This window comes from Rosa chinensis, chromosome 5, assembly GCF_002994745.2.
Source record: "Rosa chinensis cultivar Old Blush chromosome 5, RchiOBHm-V2, whole genome shotgun sequence".
Taxonomy (NCBI): Eukaryota; Viridiplantae; Streptophyta; class Magnoliopsida; order Rosales; family Rosaceae; genus Rosa; species Rosa chinensis.
This window is the reverse complement of record NC_037092.1, coordinates 56,045,652-56,063,125: the sequence shown is the minus strand read 5'-3', so window position 1 is coordinate 56,063,125 and position 17,474 is coordinate 56,045,652. Positions and strand designations below refer to the sequence as shown.

Here is a 17,474-nt window from a genome sequence, read left to right as displayed (position 1 = left end):
AGGATGGGGATGATGGAGCAGAGGCCATACGACGTCGAATTAGCCCCTAGAGTGAGTATTTTTTGGTCATGAAATGACCATTTTAGCAGTGGGCCCTGAACGCCGGATTTAATGTCCAAATTGGACGGAGCTCAAGAAATTGGACACGGCTGATGAAAATTGGGAGTTAAGGGGTATTGTTAATGAAATTAGAAGTTCAAGGACTAACATGAAGAACGAATGAAAGTTCAGGTAGGTAAACAGGAATTAACCCTTATCTTAATGAATTCTTGTTTTAATGGTTATCACCAAGAATTAAGATTCTAAAGTTTAGCGGAAGCAAAAGCAATAAAAACAAAACAAAAAAAAGTCAAATAATAAACTAATGTTAAAAAAGAAAAAGTACATCAGTTCCTTAAAAGGAAGCGATGTCAAATAGGAGATTATAAAGCGATGTCATGATATTCTACAAATCCAAATTTGAATAAAAAACTAATGTTGAGTCCCAATTTCTACATCTGTTCCTTGAAAGGAAGCGATGTGCAGAGGCATTTTTAACATCAGCTAACAACCGATGTTTGGGTTGTCATGATCTTTAACATCACCCACTAAGACATCGGAATTTTTTTATTTTACATAGGTTAGGAACTGATATATATGAGCCTTATATTCTAGTAGTGTGTTCATATCCATGAAAATATTGTTCAGCACCAAAGCTGTAGTTTTCTACAATCATATGTGACACACTATGACATAGACGACGTGGATTGAAGATCTTTTTTTCTACTCAATAATTGCGATTATCGTACTTGTTCGGATGAAAAGGTCAAAGAGCTGCTTAGATGGAGAATAATTCTTTTACTGACTCAAAATGTTTAATAGAAATCTAACATCTTTGCCCCGAAATTGTAGGTTTCAAGATCCACTCATGTCACCTCTGCATTAGTCCTGATAGAAAAGATTTAAATTAGTTGAAGACAAATTAGGCAAAACTTTTGATTTTCAACACTAATACACAAAGAGAAACAGTGGGACTCTAGAGTACACTAGGAACGCCTTCAAAAAGGATGAAGCATTTGGGATGTGACATTTGTTCAAGCCGCTGCTAAATTCAAGAACGCCCTGAAACTTTATATAGCCATAGCTGGCCAACACCATGTTAAAACCAAGTTCCTTCTCCTTAAACTGTTCCCAAATAGTGAGTGATTTTGCTTCCGAGCTATCATTACCTTTCACAGAAGATTTTGCTTTCATGGAGGCCGTGGTCGCGTCCATGAAATTTGTTCAAGCCGCTGCAAAATCACTCACTATTTTGGAACAATTTAGGGAGTTTCAGGATACCTCGCAGGGATTCAACGCCCTTAGAGAAATCTTAAGAAAATTGCAGGGCAAGGTGGAAAAGGGTGAGGGTTCCAAGTCTGAGGAGGCTGAGTTGAAGAAATTGAAGGAGGAGGTGGGTAGGGGTGGGGGATCCAAGGCGGAGGGGGTTGAGTTGAGGACATTGAAGGAGGAGGGGGGTGAGGGTGAGGTGGGTTCCAAGGGTGAGGGGGGGTGAGGCTAAGGGGACTGAGGGCGGGGGTGAGGCTAAGGGGACTGAGGGCGGGGGTGAGGCTGAGGGGGGTGGAAGTATGGTTCCTCTGCATTTCGTGAACTCATGACGATACAATAAAGGTTTGAGAATTTACTACCATATATATTTTATTCTTATTTTTTCCTTCAATTTTACTGAGGAAACTAACTGCCTAATTACTTTTTTATTTTTTATTTTTTTTGAGTTCAGATAAATTCCATTGATAGAACGGCCAGAACGGCACATACAAAGGATCCATAAGGACACCCAGTACCATTCACTGTTACAAATCTTGCACAAGTAATCCAGAGCTTGCCAAAACTAAACTAGAAACTAGGCTTACAAAAAATACTTAGATTTGAGCCTCCTTTTGCTAATGCACGCAATTGTGGTGCGCCAGGAGGTTCAAATATTTAGTGCAAAAACATAGCAGAGCTTAGTATGCATGCTAACATCTAACCTACAAAAGGGATGAAGCGTTTGAGATGTTACATAAAACGAGGTATTATTGAAACAATTTTTTTTTTTGACAAGCAATAAACTGAGTCATTTTATTTAAACAAAACCAAAATACTACTCTATAAGTTGCTAGTTGAAACATATTTCTGAAGTATATTTCATCGCATGGTCACCGCCTTGGCATTGATTATCTCCAGCATACAAAAATTTATATGAGAACAATGGACAATGCTGAGACTTCAGGCTCAGGGGCTGAATTTGCTGATGAAATTTTAAAAACATCAACAAGGTAAGGTGTAGCCTATAGTTTGCTCTAAACAGTAAAGTTCTTTACTGACGTTTTTTTTTTTTTTTGAAGAAAAAGTCCTCTACTGACTTAAAATGTTTAATATGTCAATCTTGAGCGGCGGGGTTATGGAGAAGGCAAAATCATGAATAGACAAGAAGCACTTCGTTTAGGTTTTCAAGGGTTGAGATTACCTAATAAGTGGTGGGTTACCTAATAAGTGGCGGAGGCAATGTTTCTAAATTGGCTGCTGGCTCGAATCAACTTCTTAAGAGTTAAGGATGTTATAGTTTTAATTTCAATAAAATAATCATGTTATTAAATAGAAAAAAAAAATTTCTTTGAGACTTAGAACATCAATAGTTTCTTTATAAAAATTTCTACAATTTTTCTTCTATAATTCCAACTGAGTTTAATATCATATTCTCTATTGTCTATTACTGAAACAACCCATTTTCAATCCAAGTTTCACATATCCCAAATTTCCAAACTTTAACACATTCCTACATGACCAATTAATTCTCAACTATTCAATGAGTTGAAAATGGATTAACAAGCCATTGGAAGTGGCAGAGCCGCAGTAGCTCATGATGGCAACAACTGCCACATCTCAAAACTTGATGAAAACTTGCAAATTTATAGTCAATAGAAAGCCCCATGGAAATAGACAATTTCATACCTAGGCGTTTCATCGGATTCTTCACCGTTTGGTAGGAAAACGCAAAACTTTTGTCAAAACTCGAAGACTTTCTCTCTTCGAATCGTCGTCTATAGTGGGAGAAGGGGGGGGGGGGGGGGGGGAGAACTTATATGGATATGTTGTTCGTGAAGGGAAGAAGAGATTGATATAAGAATCTTAGCCGAAGATGGCCGGAATCAGCAGCGATGGTCAGGAAAAGAATGGCAGGTTGCACGAGTTTCTAGGATCTCCCAACATACCCACCCCCCAGCCCCCGCTACAGTCGGGCCATCACTTGAGGGGTACTGAGTAACATCAAGCATATAAGGTAACATGATAGAAACAAGTCTACATAATCTGACAACCTAATGCTCTGATACCAAGTTGACAGGACCCACCCCGGATTTCAGGGATTTCATCCTGAAATCCGAAGTGGCCATGCGGGGCCCATCTTAGAAGAAATTCTACCAAAAATTTGGCTGAACTTCCCCTAAAAGTGGACTATCCAAAACTTGTAGAAAAACATTTATACTTCTAATATCAAATATCATCCTCAACTCCTGGAGTCACCCTACTCCCCAAGTAACAACATCTTCCATTTCACAAGTACAAGTATCAACTTGATAACATTAATCCCACAGGTAAACAAGGAAAATAGAAATAAAATGAATACACGGAAGCTATGCTAATGACTATGCCTCGACTCCATGTACGCCCGACCTCAACTAATCTAGCCTGCACACTGGATATTTGAAACAGAAGGGCCCAAGGGAAAGTAGTTGAAAAACACGTTAGTGTGAGTGGACAAAAATAAATAATTGTAACAAAAGAAATAAGGAAAGAATTTATACTTTCCCACAATTTATCCTTTGAAATAAAATTCTTGATGCATGCAAGGTTTACAAAACTTATTTCTTAACTTCGAAAAATCATAAGAAAGAAGATAATCCAGCTCCACTGGTTAAATAAGCAAATAAAATGGGGAAGACGAACATCACCATACTTCAAAGGAGCCTCCCAAGCCCGGGTCGGGGCCCTATCCTCAACTTCGACCCACAAACACAAAGTAAGTGAGGAGGAGCCTCGACTGCAACTCACGTGAGGAGGAGAACAAGAAAAATAAAGTAACCCGAGTATGGTGGAAGATAAAAATTGAAAACCAGTAAATTCATAAAACTTCCCCAAAAATCTCACAAAAGAAAAAAAAAACGAGTTCGATTCCCAACCGTACTCGGAAAATCTCGTAATAATTCCGAACAAAGCAACAAAGTGTCCCACATGTCAAATTAATTTCAAACGGGTAACAATTCGTAAGATTAAATTATAAATCATAATTATTCTTCCCTCAAAATCCCATTTCGAAAAAAATAATTATAAGAAATTCAAGTCGACAAAAGAAATTAACTTAATTTTCAGAAATTTCCTCAGAAAATACTCTGTCGAAATTCAACATAATTCACAAAATCAAATTACAATACAAATATAGCGGAGATAAACCATTGAAAGTTCAATATTCAATTCCGAATCATATTTGAAATCAATTATAATCAATCTCCAAAAATTTAATCATCCTCCCAAAAACAAATCATAAATCCAAATCTGAGCATAATAAATTCATATCCGAAATTCATATGGAAAATCAACGCCAAAATTATAATCCAAAGCAAGATGTTATGCTCGATAAATAAAATGATAAATAAATAAATTAATAATTCCAAAAATAAATGCATGCATCATTATTTAAAACAAAAGTCCTCTCATAGTACTATTTTAGCGACCACGCATACGGGTTTCTTCGTCAAGTAGTAGCTCGGTACGTCGTCCTATACGTGATTATAATTCGTGAATAACAATTTGGCGATTAAATACGATTCCCATATCATATCCTCATAAATCAATCTTTCCATTTCTTCTCTGATTTAACCCAAACTTCACCACTAACACCAATTCATAAATTTAAAGGTTATAGGGCTGAACCGAGAGAAATCCGACGGTTGGATTCTCGTAAATCGATAATCGAAATTCTAAATTTTTGAAAATTCATAATCGATTAAAAACTTCTCCAATCTTTACCAAAATCACATATACAAGCTCTACATCAATTATAGAACTTAACTAGCTAAAACCGAAGCCAAAAACCTGCCCTACGAGCCTCCAAAGGAAGCCAAAAACCTGCCCTACGCGCCACCCACAGTGGCGGCACGTGGGCCCCACTTGCCACCCGCCAACTCCTATTTCGGTCACCAAATTTCACCAATATCATCATCTTAACATTCTAAGAATCTTTTAAAACTGTGACAAAACTCAATTTCAAGTCTAAGTACCCGAAATTACCTCAAAACCATGAGATGCTTCTCGTCGTTGATTTGCCGTAATCAGGCAAAATTGCAGCTACCCACTGGCATGAGTCGAACTACGATGAAGAGAACTCCAAGAAATGTGTGGTGGTGTGGCCGGAAATGGCAGGAATTGGAAGAATTTGCCGGAAAATTCCAAACTGCTATAGTATACTTTGAGGCTTCGATCTACAATTTTCCAACCAAATCGTCGTGAACCACCACCATAGACGTGTGCAAGAGGAGGACGCGGTCCTAACCGAGCCGGTGGCGCGCCGATTGGACTCCGAACGGCAGAGATATGTCGGAAAAATGAGAATGGCCGAAGGGAAGGAGGGAGAGAGAGAGCTTCGGGGAGGAGAGAGAGACAGAGTTACCTGGTAGGTTGGTTTCTGACCTACCACAGTAACTTTTCATATATATAGAAAGTTACCATGAACAGCAACTTTACCTTTTCTCTTATAACTTTCACATACGAACTCCGATTTTTACGTACCACATACGCACACTCTCGATTTAACGTCCTCAACGAGTTTCCAGAAGAAAATTTTCTCAAATTTTGACCCGAACAAAACGTCAACTTTTAGGGCCACTAAAAGTATCGAAACAAAGTAAAAAGTGAAAATAATTGCCGTTTACCGTCCAAATGACTAGTACACCAGTAAATTAAAATACGGGACGTAACATAAAATGTGAGCGCCTGCTAGTACATATGTTATCCAATTGGTTTAATAATAACTTTGTAGGAAGAATTTGTTTGCCAGTAGCACCCTGAATCCAATTTAAACCGTAAACCCTAAAAGAGCTTTTTTTTTTTTTTTTTTTTGTGTATTGCAATTAAATCCTAGGGGTCGTTAGGTGCTTGGGATATTTCTTAGTCACTCTATTATTAATACTTGTCTGACCTTCCTTTTAGTAGGCTCACTCAATACTAGTTTGAACCAAGTTTGGTGAGGCAGCCCTAGGTAATATGGGACTATCACATGCTTCATCTTTACACATGGAGGTAGAAGCATGTATGGGCCTGGCTCTTATTAGCTATATCTAGACATGGTTGCTTTTGACTTTCAGAGTGATTGCTCCCTTGTTGTTATTGCCTTACGGCATGACATGGAAGATAAATATGAAATTGGGTGTATTATTGATGATTGTAGGTCATATTTAACATCTTTACACTCTATTCAGCTTAGAGACATCTTCCTTGAAGCAAATTGTGTTACTAATAGGTTAGCGCACCTTGCTAGTTTTAATTATATTTCTAATGTTTGGTTAGATGAGTATCATGTTATTATTTGGGATGTACTCTATGAGGACTCTTGTACTGATGCTCGAGGTCAAGGTTTTATGTCCCCTCGACATGATGCTCAAGGTCAAGATTTTATGTCCCCCTTGATGCATTTTGATTAGGGAAAATTTCACAAATAGTACACAAAGTAAAGGCCACTAATAATTCTTATACATAAAATTCTAAACCAAGCATTTCGGTACACGAAATTTGAAACTCGACCCACTATCAGTACATGACGTCAATGACGCTGTTAATTTGAGGGGTAATATGGTCTTTTCAGTTTTTTACTCTGAGCACCCGGCTTTCTTTCTCTGGGCACCCAGCTCTCTCCCTCCCTCTCTCTCTCTCTCTCTCTCTCTCTCTCTCTCACTGTGTGCACCCATCTCTCTTTCTCCCTCCCAATCCCGATCACCTCTGCAATTCCAACCTAATCAATCCATAGTTTTTCAACTCTGCTGAATCAACAACCACAGCTTTTCACCTCTGCTGAATCAACAACCATTATCATAATCCTAATCTTGGTGTTCAACAACAACTACAACAACTCTGGGTTCTCACCGCCTCTTCCGGCCCTCCCCGACCAGAACCCGACTTGCTCAACCACCAAGCCGCCCAAGACCTCAACTTGCTCAACCACCAAGCCGCCCAAGACCTCGACTGACTAGATCGTAATCCATCTCGCAGCTCATCATCCAAAACCCCAATTCCAATTGAATCTTTCTTCTTTATCATCAAAACTAATCAATCACACGTATACCAGAAATAAAATGAGAATTACATACTTCGGAGCAACAATTTCCGGCAATTCCAGCTTACCTTATGAACTTGCAGGTGCGAAATCACAGTCTAAGCTCTGGTAATTGACCGATCAGAGAGGAGGCAAAAACACAACGTGGAAATCGCAGTTGTTGCAGAAGAGACAAACAACAACAACCACTAGAGAGAGAGAGAGATGGAGGAGGAGATGGGGAAACTCAAGAGAGGAGGAGGAGGAATTTAAATCAAAACCAAGAGGAGGAGGAAGAAGAAGATATATATATATATATATATATATAAATGGAATAAATTACTGCAGAAGGCAAGGGGATTGGATTGGAGAAAGGATCATGTAGGCATCTGTGCTGTGCAAGATCTTCTTAAGCCTTTCTTTGATGCCCCTTTCTGGGTTATGGCATGTGGTGGGGGGGGGGGGAGGGAGAGAGTCAGAGGAGATCAGGAGATTTTTTTTTTTAACCAAAAAAATGAGTCAGGGTGTGAGAGTACTAAATTACCCTTTGACAAATGCATAATGGCATTAGAGTTAACGGCATCATTGACGTCGTGTCTACATAGTGGGTCGGGCTTGAGAGTCTGTGTACCAAAATGATCGGGAGAGAGTCAGAGGAGATCAGGAGATTTTTTTTTTTAACCAAAAAAATGAGTCAGGGTGTGAGAGTACTAAATTACCCTTTGACAAATGCATAATGGCATTAGAGTTAACGGCGTCATTGACGTCGTGTCTACATAGTGGGTCGGGCTTGAGAGTCCGTGTACCAAAATGATCGGTTTTGAACATTATGTATAAGAATTATTAGTGGTCTTTACTTGGTGTACTGTTTGCGAAATTTTCCCTTTTTGATTATTATAAGTCAGGAGTGAGAAACTGAGAATGAGCCTATCTTTTTTTTTTCTTGTTTTAAAAAGAGGATCATAAAGGATTTCACTCATACCCCCATGGTGACTCGAACTCAGGACCTTGATTTTAGGTAGTGGGTGCTCTAACCACTGAGCTAACACCAATGAGCCTATCATATTGACTAAGTTTCAAGTTCCTTTAAAAAAAAAAAGGTGGGCCTATTATTGAGAACCCTAAACTCTCCAAAAACTCTTGATACGCTTTGAACTAATGGAACCCTGAACTAACATCAAATTCAACAAATCTAAGATCAAAAGTTTCAACGAAGGAGATAGTGCTATAGTATTACATGCCTTGGCAAGGGAAGATGAAGATTTGTCTGAGGTGGGTGTTATTTTGAATGATTGTTGGTCTTACTTGCAAGATTTCAATTTCGTTTCACTTAGACATGTCTATAGGGAAGCAAACGGTGCTGCCCATAGGCTTGCACACCTTGCTTGAGTATCCCATTGGGATGAGTTTTGGGTCCATGACACTCCTGCTTGTATTCAGGATGTGCTAGCTATTTGAAGATGGATGTAATGCATTACGAGGTATAGGCTCTATATCCCCCTCGGTGCAAAACTATAGTATTAATAATAATATAGGGAGGAAAACCCCCACTCCAACCTTACCCGTTTTCATAAAAAAAAAAATAATAAAAAAAAGATCAAAAGTTGCACCGAAAGACCCAAACTGCATGCATCATCAAAACATCAAATCAATGGAGTTGCAAATCAAAACCTCCTCATGCTTGCAATACCCAGACCCATATTAACCAAATTCTACAAATCTCCATGAATCCAATTCAATATTGCAACATCCAAATCTCCAATTGCTTTCACCCTAAATTGAATAAAAAATTATGCATGGAAGCGAGTCATGTTCTTCTTTATTTAAGACCAATACTACCAATTCTGGAGAAAGGGTTTCTGAATGAGATCACAAAGAGAAAATTGAGTGCCATGAGTGAGAAAGAAAGCAGAGGATTTGACGACCAGCCTAGAGAGATGGTTCGTGTAATCACAATAACACTGGTTGTTTATTTTTTCCCGAATGCACAGTAACACTGGTTAAGAACAAAAACAGGTGTTATGTAGTGCCATTTATTTTTTGTACTCCTTGAAACCGAACGCAGCCTAAATCCCATACTTAACACACTACCATTTAGTCCCTTCAAAGTTCAAAGTTCAAACACACGGACCCTAAAACTGTTTCAAGTAGTTAGTTTTTTCAAAGTCCAAAACATTATTAAACGACGAAAATCAAAGTTTGTTTTGGTGCGATACTCGAACATAAAAATCCACAGTTAGTCGCATTAGCCTCTACCAGTCTGGAGGTTTTGTTTGTTCCCCTATGACCACGAATCTTTCGCTCATTGAACGACAAATTGACCGGCAGCAGGCAGTGATATGGTGTCAAGCAACGGCTACTTTACCCCTTATAGCCCGTAACCACCCAACGGTCACATTTCTGTTCCTCCCCCCTCGAACCAATTTTCTAAAACCTTCACAACGTTTAGTTTCCGTCACCATAACGCTCCTCCCCTATAAATCCCCTCCTCAATCTCTCTCTCTCTTCCACAAATCACACCAACAATCATTCTCCCCTTACAATCATTCATTCTTCAATCCCACAATCACAGACACTCAAATCTCCGAAGATGATGATGAAACTATCTCTACTCTCTATATTGGTTTTCTCTCTGTCACATTTCCATGTGGTGCGATCAGACAATGCGCCGGCTCCTGCTCCTGCTCCCAAACTCGCAAACCCGCCTCCAACGCCTCCTCCCGCGGCTTCTCCGGCACTTACTCCGACCGCTTCTCCTCCGGCATCCCCTCCGACTCACTCTCCTCCGCCTGCGGCTTCCCCAAAATCCTCTCCACCAACTTCGACTCCTCCGGCCGCCGCGCCGACCGTCTCGCCGGCAACTCCTCCTCCGGCGTCACCCGTTTCTCCAGCGGCTAGCCCGTCCGCAAATGGGTCGTCGCCGGTTCAAGCCCCGGCCACGCAGCCGCCGACTGTGGCCTCTCCCGTTGCGACTCCGGTGAGCGCTCCGAAGTCAAGCCCATCTGGGGCTCCGCCGGTTGCAGAGACTCCCGAGACTGCGGCGACCCCATCATCGTCGAGCATTCCTTCGTCTGCAACCCCGTCGGAGTCGCCGGCGATGTTCCCGTCGAGCAGTAGCCCACCAAGTCCGACGCCGGCGGGTCTGTCGCCTGAGGGCGCGGCGGCGAGTCCCGCTAGTGATGATACGTCGGGTTCGGAGCCCAAGTATGGAGTTGGGTTCATTTTGAGTGGGCTCTCTATCTGCGTCGCTTTGGCTCTCTAAATTCATTCTCTTTAGATTTTTCTCAATTATATTTATTTCTTAGAGACTTGTATCTCGTCTAGTACTCACTGTTGTATTTCGGATCATTTTTCATTCAATCATATATTCATTTATTTTTATATACTATATCATAATTCGTGAGTTCTTAATCTTCAATTGCACAATCAAAAGAAAGAAAATTGCACAAGTTGGGTTATTGGTTATTTAGATTAATCAAATATCGTGAATGTCACATGTTCAAATCTCATTAACATTATCGGATAAGTAGGATGGAATTAAAAACTTGTCGTTTCTTCTAAAGAAAATTCTTCAATCTTCAATTGCATAATGCCATATGTGATGATCCATATTCTTAAGCTCCCATTATATTTTGATGATGAATCTTTGATAGAAACTGAAATTTTTAGCATGGAAAATTGGAAAAAGATTTTCAGGCGCAATGGTTACCGCTCACAGGTCTTCCTTCAACCTCCAGTTATCTACTGGTACTAGTAGTAGACTAGGTGAAATCTAAGATGTGGTTTGGTTTGCACTCTCGATACCATTTTCTTCTTCACCAACCCATTTCCTCCCAGGACACCAAACCCATACGAACACCATTACCAAGCACTTGAAGAAGAGTTCAACAGCAACCCGGTCGACCCCTTTTGTTGTATTCTTATGGAGGAAGCCAACATTGCTTTCGAAAACCCACTCTTTCAGTCAAGTGTTCCCTCAGTGAAGGAGCAGCAGCAGACAACTTCCCTTCAAACGATTATGAACAATTGGAGGTACTTAAATTCCCCCCTCTTTCTGTGTTTTGGGAGTTTTCTATTTCTTGTCATTGTGTACTTTGGCTAGAAGCAGAAGGACAAGTATGAAATTACAATGGGATATGTATGAAATTACAACGGGACAAGTATGAAATTACAATTGGCTGGAGAAAATAGAAGTTTTATAGCTCTTCCTCTTTAGCTTTACAATGGGATATGTATTTGTGTCTGGTTGCTGAGAATATTCTAGTATTAGTACTGCTACTACTACTAGGTGATGTCAATTCTATGTTTCTTTGAATTATGTAATAGAAAGTAAGAATGATAATCTCAAATCAAAATGAGGTGGGCTTTTATCAATCTAAAGCAAAATGAAAACTACAAGTATGAAATTATTTGACAAAAGAAATATATATGGAAATAAATGCAACCAAGAGAGTGCTTATCTTTACCTCCTCTACAGTAGCATAGTCATATACAATCTGCATTTCTTTCTCTCACGCTTCACATATTTGGCAGGTGAATTCGGCTGAAATGAGTGCAAAACTTGCAAAGCTTGGCTTGGCAGCTGTAAGCTGCTTGATGCGGTTACGTACACCTCCTTTTTTGTGTTTGCATTTCTGGGGTATGAGAAAAGTACTGGAAAGAATCCTGCTGCCAATATCAAGGCCCTTATAGGGGTAAGAGATGCTCAATCTTTTACTGCAATTTGTTTCTTTTACACTTTTTAATCAATTCAAGTCAGGTGGTATGATTAGGTGACTTTTTTTTTTGGCCTTATAAAACAGCCTGTTTACATACATATGCCAATCAGAAAACTTGTTCTCCTAACATGTCATCTTGATTCAAAAGAACTATGGCATGGTCTTAATATAGTCCAAAACAGGTTACTTTTAAAAAGTTTAAACATTTAACTAAATTTCTAATGCCTGTGGGTTGGTAAATTGAAGAAACTTATTACTTGTTACATTAGTTTTGTTTTGGTTCAAGTGCTTGATTGCAGTCTGCACAACACATATCAGAGGTCTGTTTTGGTACAAGGGTCTGTTTTGCAGAGAATAAAACTGTTATCTAATTTAAGTCTTTTACCTTGCTGGCAATTTAAATCTTGTAAGGAAACAAAGAAGTTATTTTCAGCATTTCTGAAAGATATTTGTGCTTTTGTGAATATCGTTTTCTGGCATTTGCAGATTGTTCACCTGATGTGGGATGGGAAATAATGTTACTAGGCCATTTCAAGTAGCTGGAGCAGCTGCACTGGCACCTGTAATGGACAAAGGCTTAGAGAGGATCCAAAAACAGTTTAAATTTCCTAGTTGGTTTATGCATTTGTGCTGCTTGTCTCTATAGTGGCTGCATCATGTTTGACAGTTTTTGGCTTGCTTATCCTCTCAAGATGGGGAAAATGAGTTTGTCAACGGTTACTAATAACAGATGCTTGAATGAGCTGTGTGGAATTTTGAGTTAGTATATCCTTATTATGTATTCCAGGGTCAAGCACTAGTAATGTACAGTTCATAGTGAATCCTGGATTGGATAAGAATGTTTTAACGTTGTGTCATTGATAAGACCAAATAATGGAATGTGCATTTTTAGGTTTTTAATTCTACAAGTGATCATTAGCAACCTTATTGCCTAATGGTAAGCGTCTGAAGGCAAAAGCACGGGACACCATCTGCGGCAATCTCTCCATCTTAATTTTACCTGGAAAATCCTTCTTTGTTTTCACGAGGTGATGACTGATGAGTGCTAGACAGAGAGACTTGTGTTACATTTTGACAAATCTGGCAGAATTAAATGTGTGTTATGGCTACTGAGTGGCCCTGACAGTTTCAGAAAAGAAGGAAGATTAGCTGGGCAACCCAGAAGTAGTGTTTTTCCTACCCCTATATAGTACATGGAATCGAGCTGCATGTGCCTAATAAAATTGAGCTGTTTACATGGATACTATCTTGCCATTCGCTGCAAGTCTGGCTAAGCGTAGGAGTCTATCCCCACAAGAAGGCTGTTCTAGGTTTGATTTGGGAGCCGAGTTGAACTTCCCTATGGGAGGACCAGGGAGGTGCCCTTATGATCGAACAATCTGGGGTCATACTTTTATGTTTAGTGCAGACTGCAGTTTACAAGCTTGGAAAGAACATCTTTTTGGGCACAGAGTTGGACCTGGGGAGAAGATGTTCCATTTGACGGTGAGAAGGTGCTTAATGCAAGCTCAGGATTGGAAAAGAAGGGAGGTTCAGGAGCTATCATTAGTAACAGACAGGAGAGGTAATTCCGCTGGCTATGTGCTACTGAAATCACCTTTGCTATAGATCGATGCAAGTATCATTGTATTCAGTGGGATATGATTAAGGCTCTTAGCTGCAGGGAGAAGATCTTAGACTTTTCATTTTTTTTTTTTTTTTAACAGAAACTAATGCAGAACTCAATCCGTGGAGAACATCTTAGGTTAATCTTGCTAATGTTACTTTGATGCAAGTGCTCTTGATTTAAGATGGCCCAAAAGTAGCCAAATGGCAGGGTAGAGTAACTATATGATTAAGACCTAATTATACACTATTGAAATCAGGTATGATTAAGAAAAACAACAAACATAAAACAAAAACCTTCTTTTTGCAGGCCATACCCAACTGGGCAGGGATCCAAATACAAATCTTCATATTGACTTTATCTTTTCAACAGGAATTGCATGTAACCACTAGCAAGGTTAATATGTTATCATTATTGATGGAAATTAGAGGTCATGCAATACGACATTAAAAATTTGTGACAATTGAAAGTTTCAAACATACAATCACTTAGTTTTATTCTTCTCAGTTCATTTAATTAGTATGTAATTTAGAACTAATATGCATCATGAAACATAATTAAAATAACCAGGACAATGTCAGACTTAAACGTTATTGAACGATTACCAGGCAATTGACCTGGTGTTATGAGCTCAGTCTCTTCAGCTTGAGATCATATTCTATAACAACAATGACCAGAAAATTTCAAAAGAACAAGAACATATATAGGTATTTGGTATTTGGTAAGTTTGCCAAATGGATTATTGGCTGTCTAAACTTCATTGATAATGATCTAGCAACTATACTGATTAGTAAACTATCAAGTATTCTCTAAGATCAACAGCGTACCAAATGTGTGTTAAGATTGAAGGTGTAAAACTGTTGACTGGAGGAAATTAAACTTTACTTAAACACCCGCCCATCGACGTTGTTACATTCCTTATACCATTGGAAAGTTCCTAAGCAAACCTAACCTCACCTACTTCCTCTTACAAATTCAGAAGTGTTCAGAAATTCTATTTCAAATCTGTCTATTTTTCCACTTAAATATACATGATCTAATTTGATTCCTTGACTTCAGTTTTACAGGAACAATTTAGACTGTTTCAAGAGACATATGCATGCATGAAGACCTTTGGTGCAAGTTAGTGGCATCCCATTACTCAACTGTTATTGGTCAGAAAACAAGAAAATGGGAAAATCTGCAGCGACTTTATTAATTATTGGTTTGTTCCAGGTTGGAACCTTTATATACTATTTGTTTAAGTATAATGTATTTGAGAGATATTGATGAGAGAGATGTGTTCTTATTATTGAGAATAGGAGCCCTATATATAGGGATTACAAAGTGCTAGTTCTAATGTTACAAGGAATACCAATCCGTGTAGGATTGGGAAATCTAGAACCTTCTCTCCTATTGCTACTCCTAGTTTGATAAGGCACACTAAATCGATATTCCTTCAACACTCCCCCTTGTGCCGCTTCAAACTTGGTGGTGACGCTTCATCCGTTGCCTCGTTAAAAACCTTGCCAGGTAACAAAAACCCTGTGGGATAAAAATAACCCTGGTCGAAGGACAAAAAGAGCACAACACGTCCTTCACTCTTCGAGATCGAACATGTAGACATCATAACTCCCCCTGATGTCGATATCTCCCCCTGATTGCTATAATCGTGGGAGTTCGGATAACTTTCTCAATCCGATGCTCTTCACATGTTTCTCGAAGGTGGATTTAGGTAACGACTTAGTGAATAAGTCCGCTACATTATCCTCTGATCGGATTTGATTCACTTCAATCTTTAGAAGTGATTTTTGTTGCTGATTATAAAAGAACTTAGGCGATATATGCTTGGTGTTGTCGCCCTTGATGAAACCTAACTTCATTTGTTCAATACAAGCTGCATTATCCTCATAAATGTATGTAGGTTCATTTGTGGTAGACTTCAAACCACAACTTCCTTGAATGTGTCGAATTACGGACCTTAGCCATACACATTCACGTACAGCTTCATGTAGAGCAATAATCTCTGCATGATTTGAGGAAGTAGCAACAAGGGTCTGTTTTGTAGACCTCCAAGATATCGCAGTGCTTCCCATGGTAAAGACATAACCAGTTTGGGAGCGACTTTTGTGAGGGTCAGAGAGGTACCCTGCATCAGCAAAACCCATCAAGACATCATTGTCGTTTTGATGGAGGGAGATAGGAGAACGCCGGCCACCATGAGCGGTGGCGGCGCCGGCGGCGGCAACATGGCCGGCGGCCATTCCATGGACGGGGGCGTTTTGCCTTTTGGGGTCCAATCCCAATTTTCCGTCATTCCTTTTCTCTCTGTAGGGATAGAATAGGCCCATATCAATCGTACCTCTTAGGTATCGAAAGATTGTCTTTATACCAATCCAATGGCGGCGTGTTGGCGCAGAGCTATGTCGAGCTAACAAGTTCACTGCGAATGAGATATCCGGTCTTGTGCATTGAGCTGAGTACAATAATGCGCCTATTGCACTCAAATAGGGCACCTCGGCCTCTAATGGTTCTTCGTCCTCATCCCTTGGACGAAACGGATCTTTTCCGGGCTCAAGACTACGGCCGATCATGGGAGTACTCGTAGGCTTTGCTTTATCTTCATTAAAGCGCCTTAGGATTTTCTGAGTATATGCAGACTGATGGATCAAGATTCCATCACTACGGTGCTCGAGTTCTAAACCGAGACAAAACCGTGTTTTCCTAAGATCTTTCATCTCAAATTCGGATTTCAAGTATTTAGCAGTTTCCTTCAACTCATCTAGAGTTCCAATTAGGTTCATGTCATCGACATAAACTGCTACGATTGCAAATCCGGAACTTGTTCTTTTAATGAACACGCATGGGCATATTTCATTGTTAATATATCCCTTCCCAATCAAGTAGTCACTTAGACGGTTATACCACATCCGTCCGGATTGTTTTAATCCATATAGTGAGCGTTTTAATCTTATTGAAAACGCGCTCCGTGGTTTAGAGCCACTTGATTTGGGTAATTGAAGTCCATCTGGAACCTTCATATATATCTCTGAATCTAGATCCCCATAGAGATATGCTGTAACCACATCCATAAGCTGCATGTCAAGTTTTTCGGAAACTACCAAATTGACAAGGTAGCAGAACGTTATAACGTCCATTACGGGAGAATATGTCTCCTCGTAGTCAATTCCAGGGCGTTGTGAGAAACCTTGCGCCACAAGGCGGGCTTTGTATGTAACAACCTCGTTTTTCTCATTACGCTTTCTAACAAAGACCCATTTATGGCCAACAGGCTTTACATTTGGGGGTGTCTGCGTTACAGGCCCAAATACCTGTCTCTTTGTTAGTGAATCCAATTCAACCTGGATTGCATCTTTCCATTTAGGCCAATCCGCTCTTTGTTGACATTCTTCAACAGAGCGAGGTTCGATATCATCATATTCTATGATTCCTTTTGCAATATGATATGCAAATGCATCATCAATCGCCATAGAATTTCTATCCATCATCTCATGTACACTAGTGTAATTTATGGAGATCTCTCTATTCTCTGGAGTTGGTTCTGACATTGGAGCGTCCCCCAATGATGTCTCTTGGACATAACCATAATCCGGAATATTCTCATGAGATGGATTATTTACATCGATGATTAATGGATTATTTTGTGCCGAACTCGCTTTCTTTCTTGGGCGAGAATCCATCGAACCTATCGGCCTCCCGCGCTTCTTGGCGGGAGCCGTGGGCCTAGCCACAACGTCACCATCATTGAGAGATGGGACGTTGGCGCCATGCTCATGCATTCTTGAGTTGGCGTCATGTCCTCTACTTTTAGGGACATCAATCCTTG

General features: G+C 39.8%; 1 protein-coding gene and 1 long non-coding RNA gene across 2 annotated transcripts; both read left to right on the top strand.

Moving 5' to 3' along the window:
- The first annotated feature begins 9,808 nt into the window (after positions 1-9,808).
- On the top strand, positions 9,809-10,712 carry LOC112166671 (vegetative cell wall protein gp1-like). The gene has a single exon (XM_024303541.2). It carries the CDS (start codon positions 9,915-9,917, stop codon positions 10,584-10,586), a length of 672 nt encoding a protein of 223 aa, XP_024159309.1. The 5' UTR covers positions 9,809-9,914; the 3' UTR covers positions 10,587-10,712.
- A 217-nt stretch (positions 10,713-10,929) lies between these two features.
- Positions 10,930-12,838, top strand: LOC121049060. The gene is made up of 3 exons (XR_005799234.1): positions 10,930-11,356; positions 11,858-12,018; positions 12,529-12,838. It is a non-coding gene; the product is annotated as an uncharacterized LOC121049060 (long non-coding RNA).
- The last annotated feature ends 4,636 nt before the right edge of the window (positions 12,839-17,474 follow it).